The following is a 15,018-nucleotide window of genomic DNA, read 5'->3' as shown; positions in this document are numbered from 1 at the left end:
GGAGGGGTATTTTGATATTCTTGGGCATGCCAATACTAAAAAGCATGAGGGGCTGAGTGTCTTGAAAAACATTAAGGTAGATAAATTCCCAATGCCAAATAGGATCTAACCTAAGTTACTGAAGGAGGCAGGGAGGAGTTTACTGGGGCCTTGGCAGAGAACTTTGTACCCTCTTTAGCCAAGATCCTAGAAGACTGGAAAATAGCCAATGTTGCTCCTTGTTTAATCAGGGCAACGGGATAATCTGGGAAATTATTGGTTGATGGGCCTTGTATCATAGAGAAATTATTGGAGAAGATTTTAGGAACAGGATTTACTCACTTTTGGAAAAGAAGGGACTTATTCAGGTTAGTCAGAACGGCTTTGTGTGGGGAAGGTCTTGTCTCACAAATTTGATTGAGATATTTGAAGATGTGACGAAGGTGATTGGTGATGGTAGGGCAGTGGATGTTGTCTCCATAGACTTTACTAAAGCATTTGGCAAAGTCTTTCATGGCTAGCTAGTCCAGAGGATTAAATCACATGGGCTTCATGTTGAATTGCTAAGTTTGAGTCAAAATTAGCCTTATTGTTGAAGGTAGAGGGTAGTTGTGGAGCCATGATTTTCTGACTGGAGGTCTGTAATCAGCATGTTCTGCAAGGATCAGTGCTGGGGCCTTTGTTGCTTATAATATGTATAAATGTTTTGAATGAAAATGGAGGTGGTCTAACGATTAAGTTTGCAGATGACATGAAAATTGGTGAAGTTGTGGATAGAGAAGGAGGCTGTCAAAGAACACAGCAGGATATTGATCAGTTAGAAAGTTAGGTGGAGAAATGGAAGATAGAATTTAATCTGGACAAGTGTGATGTGATGCATTTTGGGAGATAAATACGAGAGGAAAGTGTACCATAAATGGCAAGACCCTTAGGAGCTTGCGGTGCAAGTCCATAGCTCCCCAAAAGTGGTAACACAAGTGGACAAGGTGGTAAAGAAGGTGCATGGCTTGCTGGCCTTCATAAGTTGGGGCATGGAGTATGAAAGTTGGCAAGTCATGTTCCAGCTGTATAAAATTGCAGTAAGGCCACATTTGGAGTATTATATGCAATTCTGGTCACAACACTATTGGAAGGATGTGGAGGCTTTGGAAGGGGTGCAAAAGAGGATTACCATGATGTTGCCTGGATTGATGTGTAATAGCTGTAAGGAAAGGTTGGCCAAACTTGGACTATTTTCACTAGAGCGTTGAAGGCTGAGGGGCGACCTGGTAGAAGTATGTAAATTATGAGAGACATGGATAGGTCGGTCGTTGGTGACTTTTTCCCCAGGTTGGAAATGTCAAGTACGTGGGGTAGTAGTTTTATGCCGCAGGGGGAAAGTTTAAAGATGTGCAAAGCAAGTTTTTTAAGCTGGGGGTGGCCGGTTCCAGAGGTGGTGATAGAAGCAGATACAATAGTGATATTTAGGAGGCATTTAGGTAGACCTATGAACAGGCAGGAAATAGAGGGATGCTGATCAAGTGCAGGCAAATGGGATTGTTTCAGAATAGCATCATTGTTGGCACAGACATGGTGGGCTGAAGGGCCTTTTCCTGTGCTGTACTGTTCGATATTCTATGTTCTATAACCTGTGTTCTAAAAGAGGTCAGAATACCCACCCACCTCAATTATAATTCAGCTACTTTGTGCCCCACAATCATATAGTATCATCCGGCAAAGGGATTTTCATAGTTAATTTGAAATAAGTTGCCTCAAATAGAAAACATCCTTACGTGGCCATCTGGTGCGTGACTTTAACATGGAATAGCGGTTTTAACATTAATACTTTCTTCAGCATAGCAAATCTCTTGTGTCGTCTGATTGTAATAAACCCTGCACAGCCCATTTCTTGCTACCCTCAAAGTCCCCAAGAGTCCAGTAACATTTGCAGCCTAATCGCAAAATGCTTGTGACTGATGTCCTTGAGTGCTAGCTTCAAGTCATTTTCCATCAAATCTTTTATGTGTTCATTATGAATCTCCCTCTCTCTTTGCAGCTGAGTTTGGAATCTGAGCTATATTTAGCCGTGTTTTATCTCAGTGTTTTAGCCTTAAGGGAACAGCGAAGTGACGGTTGACTTTTAGCTTAATTAAGAATCTTCTCCAACTTAGCGAGCAACTCTCAGCATTACTCCAAACTTGTTCTGCACAGCATTACCATCTACTGTTCATTTTGCTGATGAAATTCTACAATGTAGCAGCATTATTTGCATCAGGTATATATTACAACAAAGGCCATAATGGCTTCAAAATAATAAGGCTATATTTCATTTCTGCAGCAGAACACAGAATATTCTTGCTTTGAATACCATAAGATGCTAAACTTTCTATTTTGGTTAGTGTGTGTTGCAGTTTGGGGAGAAAAAGCGCAAATTATTCAGCATTCAAGTTCAATGCAATTCATCCCAAGAACACTGATCCAAACAAATTTTTTCTATTCTTGCTTCTGTCTATATGGCTGTCCAATTAATTTCAGCAACAATAAAGGCACAGGATAAGTAAAAGATGATGCACGTTGATAGGATGAGCTGCACTCGGGTCCCACCAACTGAAAACAAAAATACACACAATGGTTGGAATGGGTGTTGAGGGTTGACAAATTTTATTGTGTTCAAGTCAACAGAGTGCCTTCCTTTCAACAGTTGACATTCCTGTCGAGCGAAAAGCGTTTCGGAAAAAAACATTGCGCTCAAAATCGCAGGCTGACGGGCGAGTTGATGAGAGAGAAATCACACACCCTGCTTCTCATATCTCCACAGCTCAGCTTGTCACAGCTTCACACAGACAGTTTGCCCGACTGCAGAGTTCACAAAGAGAAGACTGTCGACAAAAGGAGCAGTGCTAAACAGTGAGTCTGTTTTATTTTGCTCGCAGCTGACCTTTCCGAATATGAAAGGTCATATATTCAGATGTACAGGCACAGGCATTACATCTGTTGCCCCCATTTCAATTGATTCTCCCTGAGCCAGGACAGCTTGGAGCTGGCATCAATCTGACTGGTTAAGTGGAATTCTACATTTGACCAGATTCTGTCTTTGCCACTGTATGACCATCAGGCATTCAGTGGGAAACTATTCCTCAATCTGGTTTCTTCCAAAGCTCGGTGAAAGATTTGGTGCCAAAAAGGCCAGACAACCCTGATTATTTAATGCTCACGCCGTGTGTTAACCAGGGGAATTTATTTTTAAAAATGCATAAACAAATTAAGTTTTATTTTACATGCATCTCACCAAAGTCATTGTGACTGCATTGTATGGCAAAGGAAGGCTTGATTTGCAGTTTGATCTAACCACAGCTAGGGAGATTGGGCATGTCAGTTGCCCGAGCACTTTGGGACTGGGGGCAGCAATGGACATAGATAACCAAACCCAGTTGTGATCTAAGGACACTTGCTGGCCCATCATGTAGGGAGAACAGAATTTGACTCAGTCACACTCACTTTAAGTCAAATATTTGCTGGCACATAATATGGAGATTGATGCATGAAGAATGGTCAGTTCAAAATTGTGCTGGACAACAGATATCATGTGCCCTACTAAGAATTAACACTGAGGAAAGATTATTAAAGCTAATGAAGAGGTACAGAATGTGAAGAAAATAGCCAATGAATGAAAAACAAGTGAGCAGAATGCCAGAGGTACGGACAATTTCTCAGTGATTGGCCCAGGCTGAGACTGTTTGTGTTCACACTGGGAAGCAAGGATTCAGATACTGACTGATGAGGTTTCCCAATTTGTAAATGGTACCAAATTTGGACAGTGACTAATTAGTTCTGAAATCCAAAGAAAATTATTTTTAGCTAGTGATAAAATAATAACAGGCTAAAACACATACAGCAGACAGAATCCACGTCAGTCAGTTTGAGATAGCAAAAATAGCAATGTTTGCACCTACAATGCAGAACACCGTGTGAAATGAAGACAACAGTGTTGAAAGAATTTAGGTTCATAAGATATTAAAAACGGCACCTGAATGAATGAGGCCTAAAAAGAAGGTAATGGAATATTGGGTTTATCACAAATGTGCAGAACGTGAAATCTCAAATGTAATGGTGAATTTATATTAAATCTTGGTATGATCACACAAGGAGTGTTGTATTCTAGTTTAGAATCCATGATACAGAGAGGATGCTGAGAAAATAGGAAGGGGATATAGGGTTGATTCAATACGCTGCTGTGAGGAGATAAAAGTACGAAGAACAACTGAAATTATTGTAGCCGTTTTCATAAAAATGGAGGCGATCCAGGTATGACTCAATAAGAAGGCATTAGCAAATGGGAAGGGAAATTAGGAAGGAATGCTTTCTCACAGAATGTAAGCACTGGTCATATTGGATCATTTAAAAAGGATACGTTGAAGTGAGAGTAACAAGGTCAACCAGGTGTGCCTCATCGAATATGAGTTCTCTGATTGGGGCTGTTAATCTGGTGCTGTCCGGGAGCCCTGGCTGACAGATGTAAACAGGAGGGTCAGAGGTTCTGGTCACTCTAAGAACTGGATCAGTGTCAAGGACTCACCACGTGTAAATCGAGGGTGACTTGGTGACAGGATTCTGGCGTCTGTGGAGTTGTTTCATGAGTAATTGAAAAAGAAAGCATATGGAAAAAGAGCAGGGAAATTAGATTAAGGAAGTACACTGCTTGGTCTGGGACAATGCTGTGCTAATAGATCAAATACATTCCTGCCCTCTGTTTTATACAAAAATATTGAAGTGTTAGAATGGAGCAGGATTCAATGATAGAGTTATTGTTACTCTTATAAAGATTTCCTTGCCTAAGTCCCTAGGCTACAAGTCAGCAACCCAGTCAGGTAGTGAGCTGGGATTGTAGGCGCTCCAGGGAGGGAATTGGCATTTGGCAATGAGATGCCACATCCATGGGACTCAGATAGTAGAAGGCAGAATCTGCAAGTTGAAAGAAATGGGAAGGTGTGCTTGGAGATGGGGAGAGTCTGGGGCTGATGATGTCTAAGGATTTCTTAGGGTCTCAGGGGTGGATGGCAAATGTCTGCACCAAGGAGATCACAGAGGGCATTTTTTAAAGACTGATGCCAGCCTGTTTTTGTTGGGTGACATCTTGACATTTCAAGACCACCCTTAACTTTAACTTCATATGACAAAGTTGGACTGCAAGGTTTGAACGTTAGATAGATTTCCAATTGTATGGAACAGGAGGCCTGATTACAAGCTTGGTGGATTGGAGCCTGAAAGCTGTTTTCAGATTTTAAAAGCACATACACACGTACATATATTCACTCACAATTATATGTATGCTTCAAAAAAATAATGCTGAATGATAACAGTTAGTTCTTTGAGGATGAATGCTGCTTTCCCCCCTCTACATCATTTGCTTCACATGCTTAATGAAAAGCTTTGTTGAAGCTGACTTGGTCTGGTCCTTTGAGAGTGGTCTTGGAGGTGAGGGAGGGAAAGCCAGGCAAATAGAGCTGAGCCAAATAGAGATGGCCACCAACACATTCCTGCCACTGAGGGCAGGACTGGTTCAAGTGTATTAGCACCCTAGGTGACCACTGATTATAGTATAAATTGATAAATAACAGTAGATCCAAGTTTTGCACTCCCACCACTGAAATCAGTTTGTTTACTCAGTTAGTTTCTTGAATTGTTCATTTAGTTCCCCAATGGTTCCACTGGCACTCACTGGAAACTTTCTCAGAGGTGGACTGCAAGTGGGATCACCTGCCCGATCCTTAGAAGTAGACCACTACTGCAAACGTTTCAGGCTTCTGACCCAAAGTGAATGAATGAATACCATTTCCACACAGCACCCCCAGCCATCCCATCCCTGCAACATCCTGTGGACTGTCATCAGCCATCCTGTTCCATGTCCAAAAGAAGGGCCCACAATCTGCAAGGCTACTCCCAAATGATTTACCCAGAGGGGATTCTGCCCCTAACCTTTATGCCCCTCATTATTTTACAGCATAAAGGTATGCTTCCAAATACATTTGTTTTTCAAGGAGGCCACCACAGTTCTCAATCTGTCTCAGCGGTGCCTATCTCTACTTGTGAAGTAGCCCAGGCTGCAGAGCCTCTTGCCCTCTGAAGGGGCCTAGCAATTTGGAGGACACTTCCAGAAAGATTGTGAAGCTGTTCTGTCAGCCAGCAAGCGGGGGGATAAAGCTGGTCACATTATCAAGGCTCTGACATTGTGGGAAAATCTGGTGCTCAATCTGTTTCTAACAAGAGAATTGTGTTTCAGTCAAAATTCTGAGTACCTGCTAGTCACTGCACCTCAAAGCCACAACTCTGAGGTACTCAGAGGTGCAGTGACTAGCACCCTGTCTCTGAGCACAAGTTCCAGCTCATCACTCCAGCTCTGGACCGTCAAGGTATGTGTGTTCATGGTGAAGCAAACAGGTTTATATTTCTTCCTAAACCTCACTGTTGTCTCTTCATTTAAAGCAATCTTTCAAACATTACTTTCTCCAAGATTTTAAGCTCTTGTCCTAATATCTCTTTATTTGATCCCTAACCCTAAAGCAGTGTTGAAATTTAATTCAAAATGCTTCTATGAAATGCCTTGAGATTTTTTTAAAATTTAGGGCACTGTATAAATTATATTTCCAGTAGTGAGAAAATCGCCTGTTCGATGAGAATCATTGATCTTGAGAGAAATTATCACCCTGACAAGAAATGTTCGAGGAGTGAGAGAGGGAACCAAGAACCCACGTTCATTGCAATCTGATCCTTTTAGTTAATTACTGGGTAATCCAAACAGTCTAGTCTATGTAATATTTCAACTGGTGTTTTCGTCTCTAGTAAAACCTGTTGTTTGGCCATCAGCGTGTCAGACACCTTCAGAAATGTATTGCCATACCACCTCTACAAATCAAGTTATCCAGAAATCTGCACCGGTGGTCCATTGGTTAACTTGCTTACCCCACTTCACAGTTAAGTGCCTAATTTACTCCAAACCACAGATTTTATGTGCAGGTTAGCAAGGACCCACACCTATAAGTTCCCATTGGAGTTTACAACTGAAAAGCGAATAAGTGAAATGGTAGTTTAGCAACGTGGCATAGGTCACCTCTTCACAGCTTCTCTGGCTACACTGAACATTCCTGTGAGGGCATTGAAACCAGAACCACGTGGTGATGCTGCTGCTACATTTATGGTACTCTATTACTAGGCAGTCTGAAGGCAGTTCAGAATCAACCGCTGCACTACGCAGTCAGAGATTGAGCACTTTGACACCCTGACTCGTATCATTGCATTAACCACCACACTTTGCATTATTATACAATGATATCAAATAATTGGGGGCCTTGATGGCCAAATTCAACCACAGCCCAGGCCAAGGCTTTCTGTCTGTTATTTCCCTCTAGCTCTCTCTCTCTCTGTCTACTGGACGAACTCAGTATCTCAGGCTACTCAGGCTACATTATAGTTATAACACTATGGAATGATAATAACCCAGGATCTACTGACATGTCAGTTTTAAAGTCATTACCAATTTCACCAGTCCCACGTTTGATTAAAATTAACCCCCTGGTGTCTGCCAAGGGATTATGTTCTCCATCTCCCCTCTTTGTTCATGCCATTCACTCACAGTTTCTCATTTGATCGTTTTGCTTTTGTATTTTGCTATCCTTCTTCTCTCATGCTGTCATTTCTCGTTCTCTCTGTAATTTAGTTTGGTGCTCTTACTGGCTGCAGCTTGCCAAGTCATTTTTTTTTGTGCTCCTCTTTTTCTCACAGCTGGGCAGATCAATTGTTTCAAACTGTAAGCTGGAAATGTATGGAGAATATATTGCCCTAAAGCACTACAGCAATGCCTTGATCAGGCCTTGGGGTTCTGACTTTCAAAGACACAGTCACAAGCCGCATCTGAGGTGCTGAGATCAAGACTTCTTTCAAGTTCTTGTCAAAGACCTCTTGTAAAAAGCAGTATTATCAGATGTCTGGGAATTTCCTGAATGGGAAATGTGGATGTTAAATAGGGAAAAAGGTGGGAAAAGCCAGAAGGGAGGAATTGGTGCATTATTAAGAAAGTGACAAAAACACCCACAGAACCCAGGGATGGTGGTATGAAATATCGTAACTACTGTTTTATTAATTGCTAAGAGGAAATGATATGTTACTTAAGGCATTACAGGATGCGCACAACATGAAACAGATTAATGAAAGGAACTGAGGCCCAACATGTGCCAAGTTCACTAAAAAAGGGAATGTAACGTGAATTCAACCTGCAGCATAAACAGTGCTTCATTGTTCCGCTGTCTCCAGACCTGTTCCAAAGATTTGTTTTCACATTATATAATCACACTTGTCACTAGCTTCAGCAATTACCATTATTTTTAATGCAAATGCTCCGCCACTTTCATCCCAAGCTGGTGGGTTGGGACTAAGAAAGTACATAGAGTTCACAATAAGACCAGTCATTAGCAATTTAAAAGTGATGGAAACAAGATACTTGCCATTTTCACCCTTCCCAGTAACTAAGTGAGGTATAGGAAATACAAAAATACAACTTTCATCCACATTACTATGCCACTGACACTTCAATATATAATTAATGACCAGCACTTTTGTATTACATCCCATGTGCAGTTTATTAGTCTTCTAGTATTCACATTTCTTATTCACATCAAACATCTACTCAGCTACTTAAAGGAGTTGCAGTGGAAGTCAGACATTGGGTCATGGTTGGGTCCACAAACATTCTCAAGAAGTTGGCCATCACCACAATGCTGAAAAGGATGGGCTCTACACTCTGTGCAAAGCCCTGGTGCCTAGTTAGTGCCACAATCCTTTCTGTTCCTCAGTATTTCATTTGATTTGCTACCAAGCCTGCCAGTACACCAGGCATACCCAGCAGCCTTGTTTAATAGCCTGTCCCATCATAGTGATCACCTGAATTCCCTGAATCAGAACTCCAATGCAACCCTTGAGAGTTGGCACTTTCCAAATCTTTGTTCTTTAGCTTTAGCTGACTGGAGCATGTTGTCTCATTGCCTCAGATTGCACTTATGTGCTGTCATCTAAAGCACACGCAGTCCTGATATCCGAGATATAGGTTGAGTGTGAGCTTGAATGGCCATGTTACGTCATCAGGCATTTTATTCTCATGGCACACTGTCCAGGTGGTGGCAGCTAAATGGAGAAAGGTAGAAGGTTGGGTTTGCATTTGGGGAAGAGGAGGCAAGAGGTACGTGCCATAGCTTGTAAATCATTGGAGACTGTGCACTGGGGGGAGGTGGGAAGTGAAAATGTGGAGTTGGTATGAATACATCAATATGTTCGCTGGTATTGTTACCAGTAGCAGTCTTTGGCTAGGCCACTCCAATGATGGTGATGCTGTACCCTCCACTAGGCTTTCAGCATTCATATGACAAAGACTGTCAGCAAGTGTGATGCTACGTGTTTGGGTAAATTGGCTATCGTGTCTTTTTTAATTCATTCAGAGGATGTGGGCTTTTCTGGCTCGGCGAGCATTTATTGCCCATCCCCAGTTGGCTTTGAGAATGTTGTGGTGAGACATCTCCTCGAACTGCAGCTGTCCATTGGGTGTAGGGAAACCCCCCAATGCTGTTGGGGAGGCAGCACCAGGATTCTCACCCAGTGTCATTGAAGGTACAGCAATGTATTATCCAGTTAAACAGTATGTGGCTTGGAGAAGAACTTGCTGGTCGTGGTATTCCCATATATTCCCTTCCCCTATCCTTCTCGATGGTAGTGCTTTGTGGTTTGCCAGGTACTGTCTAAGTTGACTTGGCGAATTTCTGCAGATAATCGATAGCACGCACTACTGCTACTGACCATCGGTGGTGGAGGGGTTAGATATTTGTGAATGTTGTACCAGTTGAACAGACTGCTTTGTCCTGGATGGTGCCAAGCTTCTTGAGTGTTGGTGGAACTACACCCATCCAGGCAAGTGGGGAGTATTCCATCACATTCCCGACTTGAGCCCTGTGGATGGCAGACAGGAGTTGGAGAGTGAAGAGGTGAGTTACTTCCACAGTATTCCTAGCTTCTGACTGCTCTTGTAACAATAGTATTTATACAGCCAACCCAGCTAAATTTCTGGTCAATAGTGATCCAGGATGTTCATTGTGTGGTTCAGTGATGACAGTGCCATTGAATGTCAAAGGGTCATGGTTAGATTGTCTCTTGTTGTAGACGGTTGCTGCTTTGCACTTGTGTGTCCTAAATGTTACTTGTCACATATTAAAGTTCTCTGGATGGGGGACTTCATTTAAATTAGCAGGCAGCACCATATTTCTGTGCAACTGCGTCTGCATCAGAAAGAACCAACACACATCAATCATATCCCTGCATCCAATGTTTGGCACTGTTCGATTTTGCCCTCCTTAGCAGTATTAGCAAATTTAATTATTTTCAATATTGGACAAAAAGCTAAATAAGCTTTTTAAAAAAAAGATGCATTTGTGTCAGAACAGGTCTCTCATCATTTTCATGCTCATCAATTCATGGATCATCAAGTTCTTTTCTATAATTGATATAAAGTTGTAACTAGAGATGTGATTTCACAATAGCAATTTTGGTTTAATTGGTGGTTTAAACTGGTACAATGAATAGCTGCAGATGAACCCTTTTTTTGTGCGTATTACTGCCCATGTAATCCTTCATAGTGAATATATTGTCATACATCTCTTCAGAACAGTATATGTACTTTTATTTATTTAAATTAAATTTACTTTGATTTAGCCCTCCGAGGCTAACTGCTGAAAAGATGCTGTCAAAAATTACCCAGTGCCTTGTTACTTCCCCAACACAATTTTAACAGAGGTTGTTCCTATGAGAATCACAAAATTCAGAGACATAGAAACATAGAAGATAGGAGCAGGAGGAGGCCATTTGGACCATCATGGCTGATTGTAGAACCCAATAGCCTAATCCTGCTTTCTCCCCATAATCTTTGATCCCATTCGTCCAAGTGCCATATCTAGTCACCTCTTGAATACATTCAATGTTTTGGCATCAGCTACTTCCTGTGGTAATGAATTCCACAGGCTCAACACTCTTCGGGTGAGTAAATGTTTCCTCATCTCCGTCCTAAATCGTCTACCCCGAATCCTCATTCTGTGACCCCTGGTACTGGGCACAGCCACCATCAGGATCATCTTCCCTGCATCTACTCTGTCCAGTCCTGTTGGAATTATACCCCAGTATGAAACGTATTGAAGTGAGCTGATGCATATTTATCACTCAATTAAGTGATGTGGAGCATGAGGTAAAATGAACAAATTCAGTACAAAACAGTTAAAGGTGGTTTCATGTACGGCACAATGCAGTGGGCCCAGGTCACTTTATAGGACAACGATCTACAACAAAGGACTTCAGTAAGAAAGGCTGTGGTCTAAAGCCTTAATATACCAAAGGTCTGTTAACTGATAGAACTTGTGGTAACTTGTATTGGAATGTAAATAGTTTTTGTCATATTTAATAATGTTCCTATTTTTGCATTGGATGGAAATGTCCAAAAGAGCAGTGCTCAAATGAGAAATTTGATACTGTTATTGTTTTTGCTGTAATGTCCAACTTGAAACATTTTGCCATGCACTTATAGATAATGTATATATATTTTTTAATATGAGGGACAGAAAATCTTTTTATAATTATTGTATTGATTTGATTTATGAATCCATTTGGTGAAGTCTACTGCCTAGCGTGCAGTAATAATCCAACAGTCTATACTTATCTCTCCAGGAATAAAATCACATATTTAACTATGACTTTTATCTTTGCATTCAAATCATGTTTACGAATGTTGTTATAGCAACAGATTTTAGATAATGATTCTTCTGTACATACTGTATCTGGTTGTTCTTTTGCTGATTTAAATGCTATTTCTGGCTAATTTAAGTGGATATAGATGATGACTTTGCAGAATAACATAAAATGCCCGCCTGTTTTACATTTCTTCCCATTTGTATTGCAACTGCAGTGCAAAAATGTAAAATAAGCTGCCATCTGGCTCTCTCCTGTTTTATACAATGGGTCAAAATCAAAATCTACCCAGGCACATTGATGACTTTATCATATTTCAGGAACATTGAAGTGAACTTTATCAATCTTATTTGCTCGTGAAAGCTATTATGTTGTAATTCATTGGGAATGCCTTTCAAAGTGGATTGTTGCTGTGTCTTTCCACAGGGCCAGAGCAATGAAAACCCGTCTGGGCTGCTTATCACAGAAATCTGACTCCTACAGCGATTTCAGCTCTTTTCTGCCCAATAAGCATGAGAAACCCATTAGATGTATGAAGTGAGTGATTTTGTTTTTAAAATTCAGGATGGCGCAGGGGATGGGAGAATAAATCAACGGTTCTAACTGTACAAAGAGGCTTTTGGCATTCCTGGGAAATTCACTTCGTCGAACGGCAGGGAGCAGTGAGCATCATTTTCAATGCAACATTATGTTCTAATGCTGACAGGATATCGTGCAACCAGTTTGCACCAGTGCACCAATCATTGGGGGGGGGGGGGGGGGTGGTATTATTGCTAGACTGTTAATTCAGAGACCCTGATAACATTCTGGGGATCTGGGGTTCAAATCCTATCGTGACAGACGGTGGAATTTGAATTCAATAGAAATATCTGGAATTAAGAATATAATGATGACCATGAATCCATTGCTGATTGTCAGGAAAAACCCATCTGGTTCACTAAAGTCTTTTAGGGAGGGAAATTGTCACCCTTACCTGGTCTGACCTCCATGTGACTCCAGACCCACAGCAATGTGGTTGACTCTCAGCTGTCCTCTGGCCAATTAGGGATGGGCAATAAATGCTGCCTAGCCAGCGATGCCCTCATCTCGTAAATGAATAAAGGGGGAATTGTTTGGAAACAGAATGAGAAAAGGCTTGCCAGGCCATAACGCAGTGCCTCCTTAGAAGTGAATCATTCTCAGTAATTCAGCACCATTCATTAACTACTTGTAATTTATATCTGTAAAGCTGGTCTCGTCACTTCAATCAAAAGCTCATCACTTTAACATTAAAACCGTTCAGTCAGGGAAGTCCCGGATCTGCTGCCAATTTTGAGTCAATTGACGTTCCTCAAGTCAAGAATTGAAAAATATTTGTTATCTAGTGATCTCAGGGATTATAGATCCAAGGCAAATGAGGGGAAATTGAGGTGGAGATCAGCCACGACCTGATTAAATGGTTGCAGCGGCTTGCTGGGCTGAAAGGGTTACTCCTGTTTCTAATTTTTCATTTGCCTTTTGAGTGCAGAACTCAACTTTTCTTAAATGACATGGATTGGCAAGTTAACAAAGCAGGCAGGGAAACAAATTCTGGAAAATTCTGAATGCTGTTGAATCTGAAACTTCAGAGTGGATGTTTTCTGTGCCCGGTCAATCATTCCTGTCTGTGATGAAAGGCAGAATGGCACAAAGTTAGTAAAATAGGTGTCACTTTTCCTCAAGCAATCAGAAGCAGATGTACAGACTGAGATGTACAAAAATTGTCAATCATTTGTCATTTCAGCAGCAACAGAAAATGGAAAGCTCTGTCTGACAGATCATCAAATTATAATGTTACGGTTGAGAGATAGTAGATTATCAGGTTCAATGTTACCATGGAAGCCGTAGTAGCAGAGCAGAGCGATGCAGATGCAAGTCTGCATGGACTGGTGCGATTTGCGGTTGGGTCTGCTGACCCAGGGTAAGTTTTGGGAGCAGCTACTACTCAGGCTGAGTTGAAATAAAAACATAAAGATCATCCAGCTCTCACACCTCCTCCAGTCCCACGCATGCCACCTAATGCTCCCCAAACAACCCCTACAGCTCCTCATGCCTCTCACACCAGTGATGCCCTCCCACACATTTATCATTGCCCTTCATGCTATCTCTGCCAGGCTATGGCACTCACAAGTGCATTCACCCACTACACCCTGTTTAGAAGCTGCTGTGTTGCCATAGTCTTGCCAGACCATGCGGCTGCCCTCCCATTAGAAACAGATGGCTGGTGGCAATTTAACCTGAGGGCCACCATACCTCAGGTGAGGGGAGGAGGAGAGTCCTTCGTGGTATCCTCAGATGTTGAGGGAATTATGCCCATGCAGTTGGCATCACATTGCTTTGCAAACCAGCCATCCAGCCAATGGTAGAGTGACAGTAAACTGCAGAGTGACAGTTGTATTTGTAAAGTAAAGCTCATTATTTTATGAAAGTTGTTATATGCACAAGAATGTTAACAAACCCCTTTTCAATGTAGTCTAATAAAAGTGTCAATCACCTAAGTGCTTTAAAGTTTCAGTAGCGGAAACTGCAAGCACTTGATACCTCTCAACCTTGTGAAAATAAACTTTGTGAAATTGCTAGTAGAGATCAGATGGCCAAAGCAGTCACTCAAGCAGGGTCTCAGGTGTTTCAAGAGAATGATTTGTAGTTGGACTCTCGGCCTTGAATACATAATGAGGCATTGCAGGATAAGCATGCATAGACTGTGGAGGTACATAGTCTCGTATGAAGAGACATGAGGGTGGATGGAGAGACAAAGCCTGGCAGGGGAATCATTACTTTCTATCAATAGATGGGAAGTATTCAGCCAAGAGCTCGGTGACCGGTGATGTGCCACAGGGATCTGTTCTGGTGTTCTGGGACCTCTGCTCATTGTGATCTTTATAAATGACTTTGATGAGGAAGTGGAAGCGTGGGTAGTTAAGTTTGCCGATGACATGAAATTTGGTGGAGTTGTGGAAAACGTGGAGGGCTATTGTAGGTTGCAACAGGACATTGACAAGATGCAGTACTGGGCACAGATGTGGCAGACAGAATTCAACCCAGAAAAATGTGAAGTGATTCATTTTGGAAGGTCGAATTTGAATGCAGGATACAGGGTGATGACAGGATTCTTGGCAGTATGGAGGAACAGAGGGAACTTGGGGACCACATCCATAGATCCCTAAAAGTTGCTATCCAAGTTGATAGGGTTGTTCAGAAGGCATATGGTGTGGTAGTTTTCATTGGCAGGGGAATTGAGCTTAAGAGCCATGAGGTTATCCTGCAGCT

At 41.8% G+C, this 15,018-nt stretch overlaps 1 protein-coding gene across 2 annotated transcripts in view; it reads left to right on the top strand.

The window, feature by feature from the left end:
* The window catches only part of LOC125456590 (regulator of G-protein signaling 8-like), a 47,544-nt gene that overhangs the window by 17,158 nt on the left and 15,368 nt on the right, over nt 1-15,018 (top strand). Inside the window, exons 2-3 of one of the 2 annotated variants that reach the window (XM_048539838.2) lie at nt 2,777-2,865; nt 12,157-12,267. In XM_048539838.2, coding sequence (XP_048395795.1) covers nt 2,777-2,865; nt 12,157-12,267 — 200 coding nt within the window. The remainder of the gene's footprint in view (nt 1-2,776; nt 2,866-12,156; nt 12,268-15,018) is intronic. The other variant, XM_048539839.2, reaches the window with a different exon arrangement.

The sequence above is a fragment of the Stegostoma tigrinum genome, chromosome 8 (assembly GCF_030684315.1).
Source record: "Stegostoma tigrinum isolate sSteTig4 chromosome 8, sSteTig4.hap1, whole genome shotgun sequence".
In the NCBI taxonomy this organism is placed as follows: Eukaryota; Metazoa; Chordata; class Chondrichthyes; order Orectolobiformes; family Stegostomatidae; genus Stegostoma; species Stegostoma tigrinum.
This window is presented reverse-complemented; position numbering and strand designations above follow the sequence as displayed.